This window comes from Xiphias gladius, chromosome 8, assembly GCF_016859285.1.
Source record: "Xiphias gladius isolate SHS-SW01 ecotype Sanya breed wild chromosome 8, ASM1685928v1, whole genome shotgun sequence".
Lineage (NCBI taxonomy): Eukaryota > Metazoa > Chordata > Actinopteri > Istiophoriformes > Xiphiidae > Xiphias > Xiphias gladius.
In genome coordinates this window covers 1,880,585-1,898,162 of record NC_053407.1, presented here as the reverse complement: position 1 = coordinate 1,898,162, position 17,578 = coordinate 1,880,585, and the positions used below count along the sequence as shown (strand labels likewise).

General features: G+C 39.2%; 1 protein-coding gene across 3 annotated transcripts in view; it reads right to left on the bottom strand.

Moving 5' to 3' along the window:
* LOC120793475 (anoctamin-1-like) overlaps window positions 1–5,733 on the bottom strand; it is a 122,052-nt gene extending 116,319 nt beyond the window's left edge. For 2 of the 3 annotated variants that reach the window (XM_040133595.1, XM_040133596.1), the window contains exon 1: window positions 5,345–5,733. In XM_040133595.1, the coding sequence (XP_039989529.1) occupies window positions 5,345–5,449 (105 nt within the window). In that variant the 5' untranslated portion in view covers window positions 5,450–5,733. The remainder of the gene's footprint in view (window positions 1–5,344) is intronic. The other variant, XM_040133597.1, reaches the window with a different exon arrangement.
* Window positions 5,734–17,578: the final 11,845 nt, after the last annotated feature.

Below are 17,578 nucleotides of genomic sequence, written 5' to 3'. Positions count from 1 at the left end.
TTTCCAACATCTGGTAGAATTCATGCCACAAATGACTGAGGCTGTTTTGAGAACAAAGGGAGACTCTACCCAGTGTTAGTATGTTGTTCCGAATGAAGTGTTTGGTGATTGTATATTTGGTGTAAACCAGAAAACAACTGGAGAATTAACCCTAGGACATCGGATTTGAACCAAGAAACTATTTTCGGTTTCACTGTGTCTTTACTGGTTGTTATGGTGTCCAGAAAAGCACTTGGCAAACATATCTACAGCTCTTCATACTTAACACAGATATTGTAATTTGTTATCTCATTATTAGTTAAATATTTTGTTCAATCATCTAACCGTCATTATCTAATTTCCATGTCACTGCTGTGTTATGATATTTATAATAATAATAATAGACATTTTTGTCAGATACTTGATCAGAAACTACTGGACCACAAATTCAAAAGGACTGCTGCGACACATACACCCACTTGCCAATCTATTAGGTACACCAAGATAAAACTAGTGAAGTTTAATACAACAGCCCTGTGCTAAATCCTTGCTTCATGAGGATTATAATGTTCAGTTTATATTGAATCTGTTTGAAAGACGTGTTGATTTATTTTAATGTTAATTTTGAGGCTGTAATTTGTGGTGCTGTTGACCTGTACTCGGTTATACTGAGAGGTGTTCCTAATATTTGTCCATCACATTTGTATGGATTCACGTTGACAAAATATTAGGAAATAATAATAGAAAAGTAAAATCCAGTTCAAGTCAAAAGGAATGCAAATTACAGCCTCCAAAATGACCATTAACATAAATCAACATCCTCTTAAACAGATTCAATAAAAACTGAACTTGCTTCATGACACAGGCGCCTAAGCTGTGTTAGTACAACACACTGACTCCTCAGTAAACCTAGTTGTCATTGTCAAGGATGCATGCCATTGAACAGAATTTTGCATTTAAACAGTATTTAGTTCATACGTACACTTGTCCATTTTTCACATTGTCATTTAGTATTAAGTTGACAAAAATTGTGATATATTTTGTCGTTGATTTTTTTTTCCAAAGAGACCTTCTATTTAGTTTAGTCTAATTTTAGACTCGGAAAAAGGGCCATCAACAAAAATGTTTCATTACAGTTTTCATTGACATAATTCCAACCGTAATGCCTGCCACCAGACAGGAATGTTGATATTGGATGATTCTGCAAGCCCCAAGATTACATCCCATGCCAATGCAAATTTTTGCTTTCTACAATATCTGTACATGGCAACGGTGTTACGGTTGAGGTTAGGGAAAGATTATAGTTTTGGCAAATAAACTGTGGTGAAACCTGCAATAAGTTATTTACGGCCACTTGGGGGCAACAGAGACAAGCTGTGGGCACAACACTTTTGATCACCTACTATGAACTTTTAAGGTGATATGGTTAACCCACTAGCAAACAGTTGTCTGTCTACACATCCAGCAGACACAGAGCAACACTGGCTTTCTTTTGAAGCCGTGTTTCTGGCCACCTTATAAAGCTAAGTCAAATATTCACTATCCATCTAGCTCTGTGTTGTTTTCCACTGTCTCCTGAGAAAAAGCGGCTAAATATTCCACGGTGTTAACTAGCTAGTCTCTAACTTTGTTTATTTGCTGTATGGTGCTACATATGTGTGTGCAGTGGTTTTGTGGCGCTTATTTCGTCGAAGACAGCTACCTACTGCTGACGAAAATGACACTATGAGAGCAGAGAGAGTGAACCATGACAATAAAGTTCCGAGGCAGAAAATGCACACAATGTGCAGCAAAAATGTCCTTTTAACATGATAAACACCATACTCACACTCTGAAACCCTTGGCAGAGGATCCTCACGCTGTAGATGGATGAAAACCAAATTTGTACTCGTCTTTGCAGATTATAACAAACAAATTAATTTCCTATATATTTCAGGAATGTGGATGGTTTGGAAATGTGGTGAATGAAAATTAAGATTTTCGGGGGGGGGGCAGTTAGGTGCCATAGCAGGGGTGGCAGCTGCTATGCCCACTATGACTCTTCTGAGTACATTCTATATGAGACATAAATAGTGTGTGAATTATGAGCTGTGTCTTGACCTGAGCCTATTACAGTATTTCTACTCACGAAGTCTCCATATAACGTCTGGCTGCAGATCTGAGGTAAGGTGTCTACAGATCAAACTACACAGAGATCATACATAAATATTTAAAGGCGGACACCCATTTTACACTTGAAGATCAGTTTTCTAGTCATGCACAGGGTCAGGCAGCGATAGTTTGTTTCATGTTGGATCCAGTTGGCAAATTACCTGAGCTCTAACCCTAACAGACCTTTTAGAGCAAAAAGCAATGAAGAAAACATTCACAATAGAAAATTAACATATCAGACATCACTCTCAGATGTAGATGATTGATGTTAATGTCACAGCTAAAATGAAACATTGCTGTTATCTGGTTCATGTGCTTTCTGCAGCCAGTGTCTATAGTCAGCCAAAAATCCTGTGTGAGGGAAAAGAAACATCACACTGTGGTCTGTTTTTGGTGTTCAACCAAACCAGAGAGTGGTCTACGAAAGAAATTATCTGGCTAATTGTGTCACTGCAATATCAGGAAAATCCCCTAGATTAACTTCCACCGATTATCATATTAGGATTATATATATATATATAGATATATATGTATATATATGTGTACATTAAAACCGGTAACAGGTTTTAATGTTGTGGCTGATCGTTGTATGAGGTAAAGGTCAGTTGGCTCCAGTGCGTCAGAGGCATTTTATAAATATATTTTGTAAATTCTCCTCATCTCATTTTCAGGTTGGAGATACAAGTGGTGAACATTAACAAGGATTCCACTTAAAACTACATTTACCAAACTTTGGGTTATGGGTATTTATGTTGAAAGGAGGGTGGAAAGAAAAAATGGTATTGGTTACATTGTAGGAAATGTAGCATCTACAACTTTGACTCACACTAGGGACCAAGGGTCAGGATATATCAGCCTCTACTACTTTCATTTTGACCATTCTTTTGATTTAATATCTCTAGGTTGTAGTCCAACTCTATGAAAGTGCAATAATAAATCACTGGCATACCCCTTAAACACTGGTCTCAACCTCACTACATGGTCATGATTCTGAAAGTATTCCTGACACAATAGTTACCTTCAGTACCCTGGTAAATTCTTTACTCGAGGGCTCCAACCAAACCTTTTGAAATCTGCACCAAATAGGGCTGACTATTCCACATTTATATTTTATTGCCAATACAATACCCAAGTTTCACTACTGGTATAGAAACGACTCTTTTTTAATACCTTAAGTACATTACTACAAAATATTTTCTTCATCTAACAAAGGAAGCCAAAGTTCTCAAAAGTTAAATGTTAAATGTCTCAACACAGACAGTAACAATCAGTAATGATTTCATCGAAGAATGAGGTTATAAATCTGACAAAATATTCTATGCCAGCTATTCAGACAACCTCGACCCAGATAAGCTATTTGGATGGGTGGATAATTAGGCAGTAGAGTAACAGGCCTAGATAAACAGTGCCCACAGCCCGGCAGGCGGGCTCCACTGTGCTACTGGCCAGTTTGCTCTTGAATCAATTCCACATGTATATCACGTTTGGAAGTGTATATAGCAGTGTTATTTAAAAACTAGCAACCAAAGAACATCTGTCAGCTGTCAGAAACATTACTAAGGTCACAAGAACAGGACACTGATCATCAACTCAACACTCACAAGTGAACACACACCTGCAGAGCTGGAGAACATTCCTCTGCAAATACCAGGCACTACAGTCAGATATTTAGCAACTCAAATGATATCTGTGTATTCCAGTGTGCCGAAAATAGTGTGTATGGCATAAAATAATTTTATGCCATACACCGTCATCTAATGTCAATTAAGTCAACGGGCATTTTTTGTATTACAGAAAAACAAATTAAAATGTGATGAAAAACTGACAAAACACATCTCACCAAAAGACTGATTTACAGGAACACTTATAGAAATTTTCATCAAGCTCCAGGACAGAATTCTGAGGTCAAGAATTCACTTTCAATCTCAATTTTTGAGCCAACATGGACAATATGCTCTGAAAACTGGAAAGGTGAACATCTACTATATTGTGACAGCTGGGCGACTCCATTGATGATGATCGTGTGATATGATTTACGGGTGGTCCTGACCCCTTGTATGTTTTGCTCTATCTTAAAAATATTTTTGAAATAAGAACAAATTTATGAATCCAAACACAAGTTAGAATCCAATCTTTGAGTACAGACGTATTCATGAACCAAAACCCATGTCCCTCCCTTTCTGGCAGTTCTAATCCAGCTCTTCTTTTATGAGCTCTTTGCTGCCCTAACCACCAGGGAAGAGTCATACAGTGGTGGTCTGGGCAAAGAGCAGTTAAGTGCATTGTGAGTTCTCCTGTCAATAAGCAGAATCAACTTTGTTTTGATCTTCCTCATGGACTGAGGTAGCAGTGATGGTGCAGGGTGACAGGTCTCAACTCTGTCCAGGGAATTAGTTATTATATGACTTCATGTTTACAACTCTTTGTTTGTGAGTAAAAAGGCAGGTGGAACCCTAAATGAACAAGACCTACAATACCACAGTCGATTATTTTGTCATGTCATTTTAACATGAACACAGATAATAATGGAAAGCTTTGGTCATGTTAAAAAAGAACAACTGGCTAGAAAATCAGCTGCTGTCTTGAGAAATATTTATCTTTGTTCATGTCATTTATGTTGAACTTCATTCTTGTTGGGTGCCATTCTTATGTTTTATTGTACTTCACTATGTGATGTGTATACTAGTGAAATACTTAAACACATGTACTTTTGTTTGTTTGTTATTAATGGCTGAACTGTTCCATCTAATGGGAAGATCTATCTCATGTGTTGTGCATCCTTTTATTCACATTTCCCCAAATATCAGCCTGATTCACATTTCCCCAAATATCAGCCTGATGTATTTTCTATTTTTGGAAACTTTGGGATCTCTACTACATTTCCAAATAAAATTTGGGTTTTCTTTGGCCAAACATCTGTAGTTTGTTTTGACTCACACAGCAGGAGGTCAGTGAGGTTAAAGAGGTTTAAAAGTTATGTCAAATTGATGTGGCTCTGAGGTTAAAATGATCTACATATTTTGGACATTGTGATATTTTTTTAACAATATAACTATCCCACATCACGATAGATTCCTGTAACAAGTATCTGTGGACAGTCCATACTGTGTACATCTCTACCTGCGCAGATTTCATTCAGTGGTTCTGTCTATTTTGCCTCATCTCTCGCTGTCAGTCTCTGCGTGCTCTGTTTGTCTCTCGTGGAGGCACTCACCTTAAACTTGCCGTGGAAGATAACATCTCGTAGAAAATGTGGAGCCTGTTGCTCAGACGCGGAGGTTGGAGACAGGTTGAAGTCCACCTCTGCTTCCTCTGTCATTGTCCCGTCCCAGCAGTTTGAAAGCAGAGATAAAGTGATGTGGTGAAGAGTTCTTTGCTAGCAGAATAGTCCAGTTTGCACTCTTCCTCTCTCTGTCTGTGTCTTGTGTTTGAAATGTTGCGTTATATGACAGTGTTTGGTGTTAAGGGCCCCTCCCCTGCCTCCTCTTATTTTCTTCTGACTTGCCACTCTTCTGTGGCTTTGCTCATCTCCCTTTAAAAGCTCTGTGTGGAGCTCTGTTTCTGTGTCAGTGTGGAGTTGCTGAAGTGAGCCTGCAGCCTTGTTACTTGAGAAGCCGTCTGTGAGCCAAGATCTAAACTTAGACAACGATAAAACTCTGATGAACACAAGGTGCCCTCCCTCACTCTGTCTCTGCTCAACTGTAATCACTACAAGATCAACTACCCCAATACACACCCAACATCTCTCTCTCTCTCCCTCTCTCTCTCTCTTTCACAGTCTCTGCGAGGGGCTACTAATCACTGCAAGGTCAAATGTGATGCATGACATGTAAAACAAATGACAACATGGCTCAAAAACTGAAAACATACCCAAACAACGCTCTCATAAATCAATAGAAGCTTTTGTGTGTGTGTGTGTGTTACATGATATTCCGCTGTGGACTTACTGAATTAATGGTCAGCTCTGAGGACCTTCAGTGATTCAGTGAGAAATGGCAGCAGTGGCAGGACTAGAAAACAGAGATGACAACTGTAACCTCTGCTATACTGGACACCCTGGAGAGCACATCACACTTTGACAAACCAAGAGACAAGGCACGGCTACCTCCACTGGACCACCACCAGTTACTGTGCGTGTGAGTCACTGGACGAAACTCACATGCACCTCTTTCGCCACTCTGCTATCTTTACACTTTACACACTATATATACATTCACTTGTGAATGTATATGTAGTGTAGATGTCTATATTCTATATCTAAAACACAGTGTGCTGTATACACCTATTATAACTAGTAAAGTACAACCAGTCTGTTACTACATTGATCATAAATGAGGTGCAAAAATGTTTTAAATATGATGTAAAATACCAAGAGTGTTGGCAAAAATGTGTCTGCTGAAGAACAGACAGCTTTATTAACACTTATAGACAATTGTGGGGCAGTGGTGCCATAAGGGTTACAGAAAAGGAATGTTTGTCAGAAGGGTGCTGATTCAAAACCGGGGCACTACTGGACTGCCACTTGTCCAAGGCTGGATTCAAGGACAATACCAGACTGGAGCAAACTTGGTAAAATGTTCCTCAATAATTTTTCAAAGGAATATACACTATATTCTATATTTTGCTATATTCACAGTGCTTCCATCATTTTCAACAGCTAAACAATGTATTTGGAGTTCTGAGCTCTAAACAATATACAAATTTTATGCTATACAATGTCCCTAATCACTTAAAAATATTGAGCAGATATTTCATATGGTAAAGTTGTTGACCTTATTTAGGATAATATGCTTATGCCTCTCGTGGCGGCAACTGTGCCTCACATGGCTACTGCTGAAATAACAAACTAAAAAACACTGGAATTCGACAAAATCCTAGTGTTGCAGAATTGTCAACTACTGATGTTTTCTTCTGGAGACTGGGTTACCTTTTAGCCATGAACTGTGAAAGAGGAGATTTGTTATCATGGTCCCTCACATTGCTGCTGAGTGAAAACATACTGTGTAATCAGTTTGGTTTTCTTTCTTGTTCATTAAAATGAACTCGAATGAATGAATGAATGTGGTATTTCTGGTTCTGAAGAGAATTTATTGTCAACCCATCCATATATAACTACACATAAAGGAGTCAGGTTCATTTTTCTGGGGACAATGGTGCTACATTTAACATTTAAGCAGTGCAAACAACAATCAACTTAAGGTACGAAAAAACCATTGCACAATCACTTCATGCAATGTATCTTCATCCAGAATAAGTAAGTACAAGTACAATGTGAGGTTAAGATAAATACCAAAAAAAATGCTTACATTGCTTTGCCTGGCTTGTCGTTTGAAGCTTTGATGGACAGGGTGACAAATGAGTTCTACCGTCTACCTAAGGGGAGAAGCTGGCCCTCTGGGTGGAGGACATGGATGCGGTAAGAGATAATCATCTTGGCCAGTCCAGTGATTATTTCATTGAAGATATCATGTGGGGTGAGATGCTGCCTGACTCGCATGATTTTCCTAGCTCTCAGGGTGAGATCAGTAATTCGGGATTTCAGAAGCACACCAAGGTTGCGAAACCAGGCTGCAATACCATAGCGAATGATGCTCTCAACTACAGCAAGATAGAAGAGAAGCAAAACTTTATGGTTAACACCAAAGGCCCTCAATCTGTGGAGGAAGTACAATTTCTTTTGAACCCTAGAACAGATAGTAACTACCTGAAAACTCCTGATGCCAAAGCACTGCACGGTGGTTTGTAATAATCACTGACGATCTCTGGAAGATTATCATGGTGGCAACTATTTTATCTTGTGTTGTTACAATCATGAGGTAAAGAGCAGAAATACCATGTCCTGTTCCAAAGTAATCCACCAGGAATGTATGCTTACATGTATTCAATTGGCCAACACAGTTGAGTTGGGTTCAACTTTTTTGCCAGATGACTCTGCATTGACACCACCACTGTTCTGATGGACTGGCTCCATTCAAATAAATGAGAAGGCGGGCTTTAAAGAGGCTGGCAATGGCAGCCCAGATGCTCTTGTACAATCGGCAAGACAGCAGGAGGGTGAACAGTCTCTGGGAGGGGTGGGTTGAGTCTGCAGTGATTTTGGACAGTGCACAGTGGATGAAGTAGTTGTTATAGAGGTCCATGATGGATAGGAGATTGGGCCCCATGATTATCTTTGATTATTAGTGATCAGTGACATTGCAGTTCCCAAATGACACAGTGATGCAGTTGCAAAGGACCCATTCTATGGCACCTCTGTAGAAGGTGGTGAGGATTGGGGGGGCTGGCTGTCCCTAGCCTCCACAGGAAGAGTAGACACTATTGTGTCCACTTGAAGTCTTCTCTTATGTTCCCTCCAAGGAACTTGATGCTTCTGATAGCCCCCACTGCAGAGCCGTGAATGCTCAAAGGAGTTTGTGCAGCAGGACTGTGCAGCAGGACTGAGAGATAGATTTATGCCTCGACAGCAGTCTGCTAGCTGTTCGACGTCTGCTCTGTATCTTGTCTAGCTGGTGATGAGCCTCACCACTGTTGTGTCATCTGCAGACTTAAGGTTGTGGTTTGGGCTTTGCTGGGAGGCACAGTCATGAGCCAGCAGAGTGAACAGCAGTTTGCTGAGCACACAGCCTTAAGGGGTGCCAGTGCTCCTTTTCAAGACCCTGGAGATTTTGTTTCCTATACTGACAGACTGCGGCCTGTCAGTCTGAAAGTCCAGGATCCAGTTCCAAAGCAAGGTGTTCTTTCCCATCCTACTCACACACCAGTCTCTGTGGAATTATTAGGTTGAATGCTGAACTGAAGTCTATGAAAAGCATCCTGGCATAATTGTGCTTTCTATCCAGGTGGGTTAGAGTCAGGCGGAGGGCAGTGGAAATCAGCATCTTCCTCACCTCAGGGAAGATATGGAAGATTTCTGCCAGCTGGTCAGCATGTTCTCTGAGCACCCAACCATGAATGTTGTCTGCTCCAGCAGTTTTCCATGGGCTTACTCTGCATAGAGTTTCCCTGACATTAGCTGTTAATAGGGGTGGTCTTACTCGCAGGTTTTCTGTAATTTAGCACATTAGGCAGGGAAGCATTGTAACTACAAGCCTGGGGTGCTGGCTTGCAGTCTGTATTCCCTGCCATATCTGAGGAAAGGCTGATGTTAAAGTCTAGAGCAAACCAGCAGACAGAACTTGTGAAACTGCAACAAAAAAGAGTGTCATAGTATCATAGTACCATATCAGCAATACCTTTCCTTGGATCATCATCAGAATGTGCCTACCTATAGTAAATCGTAGTAGGTTTTTCTTTTACCCAAACACATATACTGTTATGACCTGGGGCCTCATTCAACGCGGTTGTCTACACAATGATAACCCTGAGATTACATCACATATCTTAATAGTAATAATGGAGAAGAGCGCACCGGTAGATTTTTAACCCAGTGTCCTAATACTGTGCATAGCTAACTTTAATTGCAGTGGTGGTGGTGTTCAGCAGAGCGTTTAAGGTATCAACCTCAATGTCTGAACCCTTTGTTAGATTTTGAAAATTGTCCTGTATGTTGCTCTGACTGCATTAACAGCTGCCGCAGCCATCAGCCTCTCGAACATTCATCTGTTTGTGACACTGTCCTTCTCCCCAGGAAGTGGGAGTGTATTGGGTGGTATATGTCGCTCATACATGTGTGCACATTTTTAAGTTGACTGTGATTTGGGAAATTTGCACACAAGCATGCAGCTCACACAGCGCACAGCTTTATTAATCTTGTTATGTTTTGATATACACCATTTTTGTCCTCTGTGTGCACATAAACTCTTGGTTGGGATCCTACACACAGTTATGTTAATGAGGCCACAGGAAAGTGGAATAAAAGAAAAAAAGTATTGCCTAAAGCCTAAAATGAATCTAAAATGACAGTGAATTTATTAACTTCTGTTTCCTTTTACCAGAAAAATTATATCTAATGTTATATTTTCACTCAACAGTTGAATAGGGAATGTATAAGAAAGAGAGGCTGACAGAGGCATTATCCAGGATACATTTCTAGGGATGAGTGGACACTCTTTTTTACAGTGGAAATGGTCACATTGGGTTGGTATATAAAACTATGGAATATAGACTAAATACAGTTTGAGTAATTGACTTCATTACTGTTAGTGTCAGCTTTCAAAGTGGAGCTCAGGAAACCTGTGACATTTTTCCTCAAGCATAATAAAAAATGGCCAAAACACGAAGCTTGACGTTAATTCTGTGTGGATTTTTCTCTCTGAAGCCGTTCCAGGAAACTGTTCTTCCTTCCATGACTGTTTACTTTGTGAGAACTGAGATCCAGAAACTTTCTGTACAACCTCTCATTCCTGACACTTCAATCCCACAAGCTTATGTAACACAGCAGCAACATCCGCACTCAAGTGTATTTTTAGATTTTAAGAGTTAAAAAATATACAGAGAATCAAGCAAAGGAAAGCAAGGACCTTGTAGAGCACAGGCTCCCAGGGGATATCATGTGTCTGACTCGATGCTGGGAGCAAGATGTAAGGGTCAAAGGTCAATTCTCACAGGAAACAGAGGGAAGTGGTGTTTGTGTTCACATACTGTAACTCATCTTTTCAATACAATGGCCAAAAATTTTGTGCATCAATCAAATTAAGTTTTGACGAATCGTGACCCTATTGACACCTAGACCAGTGGTCTAGTGTTTGTTACGAGGAGCCTTAGAGGGGGGAACCCCAGCAATCAAACAGGCTGTATGACGAGAGAACTAGGTAATGCTTTACAATGTGGTCCACATAAATGTGAATAGTGACTAAGGGAACGAGTGAGGAACAAATCAGGAGTGACCTGGTAATTAATGACTGATTAATAGGTAGATCCTGAATAACTCCTGAATTGAGGACTAGATAGTAGATAATGATTAGTTGCAATAGAACAGACTGGGAGATACTAGTGTATATTAAAGAATCATTAGGTAATAATTAGTTCATAACTGTGAATCGACAAACTGACCTCTTTCTTCATGAGTAGTAACTCTGAACCAGCCAATGAGCAGCACAAACTAGTGATGACTCATTAATGACTAATTACTTAATTTACTCTTTTGTGAACCCAAAGTGAAGTGGTGAATCATACAGCATAGTTACTAAGTAGTTGTTCATTACTTCATGATTATCTGACCATTAATTCTCTTTTTGTGCACCCGCCAACATGAATTAAAGTATCATTATACATAACTACCAAGTAGCAACTGATTTTGAACGGATATCACATTTAGTCCTCCCTTTTTGTAGTAAAGAATAATGTAAACATGTTTTTTAAATGTATTGTTGATTGTTGATTTCCATTGTTAAAAGGAAGAAAAAAGGTCATTAGGGAAATGGAAGGGTGTGCAGGTTTGGTATTTGCCTGACAGCAGATGGCAGGCTGCCGTTAGGGAGCCAGAGATAGAGTAAAGAAACTTGCGCTGTAGCTACATGTTGGTAGCTACAGGTACCTTTATATGCTGTTTAACGTGCTGCAGTCCACATTGCAGTGTGACCCTCTGCTCTGCCTTTGACAGCAGCCTGACATTACTGCTGTATGCAACATTTGATTGACAGTATCATGGTCTCCATCTACAGACAGATCTGTATTCCATAAAATTAATGCAGAGCCAGAAACCAAAAAATATGAATGTCTATAACGTTCTCTCTTTTGGTTATTCATATATGCTCAAAGGAGAACAAAGGAAGTGATTTAAAGAGCAGATACGTATGTATGCTGTAGCAAACAGAAAGCATTCCATTTAATTTAAGCCTGACGTCAATATTCACATCCACGTGTCATATAATGAACAGTTAGACTCCATGCTAAGCTAACTTGTAAGCATATGATGGTATATTATAATTGATATATTTCTTAGTTAAGATCGGTTTATGAACGCTCAGTAAAGCTTCTTCTCCATCAGTGATATTGTGGGGAGCTGTGGGTCCTTCAGTCAATCCTCCCTCCTTGATTTCACCAACTCCTTTCTTAAGTGGCATCAGCTCTTCAACACTGGAGCAATGACAGCGGCTCACAGCTGGAATTCAAGTTGATTCAACATGAAGTTAATCTACCAAAGAGGCAAGTTTTAAACTGTAAATCAAGACATTAGAACAGGGGGTTTCCTAACCTTTCTCAAAGGGGGCCAGATTCAATGATGTGGAAAAAGCTTGAGGTCTGACTGTGCCTCCGGACGTACTTTTGAACCATAACAAAGTCACATACAAACAGAACTGTATTATATCATTTTTATTTTCAGTGAAATAACAATTTTCTTTTGCTCAAAGTAGCAGTATAGCCAAATGTAAGCCACTCAGGTGTGAACAGGGCCCTACAAAAACATTCAGCCCTTCTTTCACTTTGAGAGTCAGATAACAAAAGGAACAAGCGCTCAGGAATCTTTCAAAGTTCCACGAAGCTGACAAATGTCTTTTCTGAGAAATATCTTTACCTCAGGTTTATTTTAACCATGACTTTGACCGTGAATTGTAATGTTAAGGGAAATGTTAGCTGTTAACAGTTAAGTTGAAAACACATTCAGCGTTTTTAAACTGGATGATCTTTAGTTGTTTTAGTTGTTCAGTTATGCAGCAATCTTTTGTGTCACATCTGCAGGCACATTACACCAACACCGACAATTCTAGACAATTCTGTTCTAGTTTTTTTTCAAAAGTTCTGTACATAAAGTGCCATAAGTCCAAGGGTATAGTTATAACAATTGTTTTGACTTTATTAAACTGTTAGTGACAGATATTACCACTGGCAAACGGGACATTTACAAATAAAATCCAAGCAGTATTCATCATTTAACATGGAGCTGATTGCAGTGACCTATTATAAACTTCAGTCTTCATTAATAGACTGTCAACACAGCTGATCTTTCTGACACAAACTCAAAGGCCTAAAGCACCCAGAAATTAGGATTTATGATTTTCAGATGACCTACTGACTCTGGGAAGGGTGATACTGAGATCTGGATTGCAGTACACACACCAGGTCTGGTTGGAGAGCAGTGGCTGAAATGCATAAAATGTCAAGTAGGCGGGGATCAGTTAGTCAGGGCTCTTGTTCAAGTTCATAACAGTATGTCCTACACAAATAGGTAGAGCTGAACAAGCTCAGCATTTACTTTGCAAATCATAGCATTTTTGGGAACCTGCCTTTATCTAACACCAGGCAGCTGGAGACAAATAAATCCTAAATAATAAATACATCCTAATAACTTCTCGTCTGACCTTTGAGACTATGGAGGTCAAGCAGCTCTTCTGTTGTGTTCGCGTTATCATCAACTCCTCTCAAAAAATGAGAAACCGAGTAGTGTCAGATGCATCTGTGCTTTCATTGCGGGCTAAAAGAAGAAATACAGAAATCCACCCTGTCCCCCAGTTGTCTCTCTATGTCTAACAATATCTTTTCAGTTCTCCTTGCCACAGTGTTATGGGCCAGGCAAACATTAGCAATGCTTTTTTTCATTTGGCTCACGGGCGCATGTGAAGAGCCCCCGTTGGCAGGCCAAGACAGTTTCAAACTGCTTTGATTTTTCTGTACAGTCGCTCCCTGACAGCTTGTCCTCTGCATCCTTCGTTTCGTATGACAGTGTCTCTTTACGTACATTGAATTCCTTAGCAACTGCAACAGCCTCTCAGCAAATTAGGTAAACACTGTTTTTTAAACTTTCATCGGAGAAAAGTTTTAACTACCAATTTGTTATGCCCTTACTATCAACCTTTCTCTTTTTAGCTTTAGTAGCCACGACAAAAACCATCAATCAGCAGCTGGCAGGGGTCATCAGCGTAGCCAGACAGAGCTACAGAATGGTGCTCTCACCCTGAGGTGAAAAGAGAAAATGAACTTGCATGAATTTATTAATTCCGTTTGATAGTGCTTGCACTCCATTAATAAATCATTTTACGAAGGAATTAGGCCTGGTGCAATGACTGGCACCAGGCCTAATTTTGAACGATTTAGAAATGCTCACACCTGAAACAGGACCAAGGAAAACAACAGGGCAAATGTGTGGCCTCAACAAGTCAGTCAACATCAACTGTCCTCCCAGTAACAGCTCCGCACTTCTTTGTCAAAGTGAAGACTTGTGAGTGGTGGATGCAAAACTTTCACTCACTGTAGGCCACATAAAGACTAACTTCACCTGGATAGGTTACAGCAGTGTCGATCACTGCCACACACCACAACTCTTTTTTCTAACTTGCTATTGGACAGCTAGAACGCCAGTCAGAACCCTTAAATGCGCTGCGGGTGCATGTCTTTTCAGTGTTAATAGGCTGAACAGGAAAGTACTGTTTGTGCCTTTATTCAGTCCATCTCGCCAGGTGTGGTTGGACTGTCAACTCCCATGATATATCTACTGAGAATTTTGTTATTGGGTCAGTGAAGATAAAAGTCAGTGTAACAATCGTCATTTCATTACCCTTTCATTGAATAACTATGCCTTTTGATATTTTTTAGTCTTTTTTTTTCTTTACAAGTCCCAATTTATTTTTAGACTATTTATTACTTTGCCTGACGTTGAGGCATTTTGTAGATATGCAAATACTCTACACTTTTTCGAAGCAATTTGTGTTTGGAGTTATTGCCTTTCCAGACAGCTCCATGGTCAAATCTTTGAACTTACTTACACTGGTACATACTCTGTTTATTACATTTTTAAGGCATCAGAATCACTAATGCAACAGAATATGACATGAATGTAAATATTAATACATACAAGTCTGTGGTCTGAATTTAACCATTAGATTAGACGCTGTCTGTTGTCCTTTTTGTTTTTTAATTAAAAAAAAATCTCAAGTAATGAGGGACTACTTAGATTTTTTAAATATTTTTAGCTTCAGGACCAGAGTTTACAAGGTTGGATTTCAGCCAGCTAAAACAATTCGACTCTTCAAGCTAAAATGTCCTACAGGTGTAAATTATACTTATTTGTGTTTTAGTGCCCCTTCCCTGATCTAGATGTCATGTGCATCTCTGTGCTTTACACCAGTGCTTTTGTGCCTCACGTGCATAAGCACGTTCACATAGTACGACCTGTGCACTGAAGGAAATCGGTCCCGGTGGATTTGCTATGGCCACGAGGCAGAGAGGGGTCCCATAAAAGTTTCGTTTTTTTTACTATGACTTTCCTATATCATACAACATCAACATTATCCCCTCCTTAACTGACATCACACAACTTAAGTGTTTCAAATGTCCCACTGCATCGGGACATGATGCAGGGACAGACTATTCCACTGAGTCCATTCACACCTGCATCTGTAGCCTAATGTAAATATTTAAATGGCTTCCAGGAACTTAATGTGCTGCAGTTTTTTATTCTGCATATCATGGGCACTTTCAGTGAAGGTGTTGCTACAATGTTGTGATTCAGCAAGGAGCAGTGATTTATAGGGACCCTTTCACATTAGCTCTCTGTTTTCCATACTAATTCGCCTAGCTTTTTTTTTGCATTGTACTTCACAGTAGCTGTTCATAGGACAGTTAATCCATAATGATCAAGCGATTTTAAAACTAGCTTTTATTAAATGAGCAAACTTACTGAAGCTGATCTGTAATGAAAGACAGTGACCCTGATAACTAAAACACTGATTTGGGCTGAACAAACCCTTTAACAACAGCTTTTGCAATTACAGGATGGCATGGAGTATGAAGCTGACTAGATTGGACCAGCAGGAAGTTGAAATTCTACCAAAACCGTAAGTTATGTCAATGATATCAGAAAACACCACTGACTGACATGTACAACAATTTTGTTGTCATTTAATAGGTAATCAGCATGAAATTCCCCCTTAGTCTGTTTCCTGTTATAACCATGTTTGGTCAAAATACACATCTTACAAAGTTGCATTTGTCACTATAGTGAAGTGTATAAAGAGATTTCTTGAAGTTTATTGTGTTCAATGATTCTTTAGCACTCCCTGCTGGTGCAAAATATAACTACATGATGTGATCATGGAAGTATCTGAATGCTGATTTCCTGAATAAACAGTTTTTAAATTGAATTAATACTGAAAGAAATATCGAATATTTCGTCCCAATATCAGATATAGTCATAACCCATCTTATTATTATAAATAAAATCTATATTATAAATAAAATGGATTTGACCAACTTGGTTGTGTTTAACGGATATCAAGGATAGCAAAGTCTATAATATCTATTGTGGCTTCTTCTTGGGGATCAACCAAAGAGAACATGCAAGACTGCCGAGTACAATCCAGCGACTGGCTGAATGACCAGTCATTCAGCCAGTCGCTCTCCAAAAAGAGGGAATCAAATCCCTTTTTTCACTCCCAAAACGTTCTGCCTGGCACTTAAATTACAAGAGAAAAGTCAAATCATGTAGAGGGTAATATAAAGGACATATATTCAGCCATCATAAAGTATTAGTAAAGAAAATATTAATCAGGCACTGGATACTCTTGACTTTTTTCCTGCAGTGTAGAGAGAAAAAGCTACAGGTTAAAAACAGATATACTCACATGTATGTTTTTGGAATCAGTCAGGGTTAATGTAAATGCCTGGAGGTGGCACAAACCAAACTTAGAACCTGATGGCTAATAACTAAGCACTGTCAGCTCAAAAATGTTTTAATAGGAGTTACAAAAAGTAAAATAACTGGTCAAAAAAATGTGAAAAAAATCACTCTTAGTTATTAAAACTGATCCAAAACCGTACTGAGGTCTTGACATGAGGATATTGCTGGTGTTTAACCAATGTACCCTTTAGTATGTATGTCAAGGGGCATGCCCACTTAACATTAACCATCTTATAAAAAGAAAGAAATGCCCTTTCCTTGTCCTCTGCACTGTCTGCAAGATCTGTTGTAAGACTTGGTGGTTTTCCAGTTGCTTCCTGATTTCAAGTGTTTTATTTGAATTTCTTCAGGGATTTGGCTCAATAGTTTTAAAATAATAAAATTAGTACAGGATCCATTGATATGAGGAAAACAACAGGTTATTTCAATAAATTATGTACTGTGGTTTAGAAGTTATGTAACAGAATAGAATCTAGATTAATTATCTGGGGAGCGGCCTGTATCCCTGAGGTGGCACCAGGGATGACATATTTCCCTGAATAGTTTCTGTTGCTCCCCCTTGCTCTTTCTTTCTTGCTTTCACTTTCTGTGGTTACCTCAATCTCTACTGCACCACTGTTCTGTGATGGTCTTGGATAAAAAGAGGTAATTTTTGTTTGTGGGGTTAGTATGTCTTATATTACTTAACACAGTAACAAAAAGACCACAATCTAGTAAAACAAATGTTTTAAAAGTAGAGAAGGAAGATCATGCAAAAAACAACGAGAACAAATCCTCTCAAATTCAACTGTTCCTTAATACTCTCAAACCTCCACGTTCTGATATATTACTGGAGACAGAATAGTGCGGCTTTTACAGATTGATTGTTGGCATCAAAATAGTTACCATTTGGGT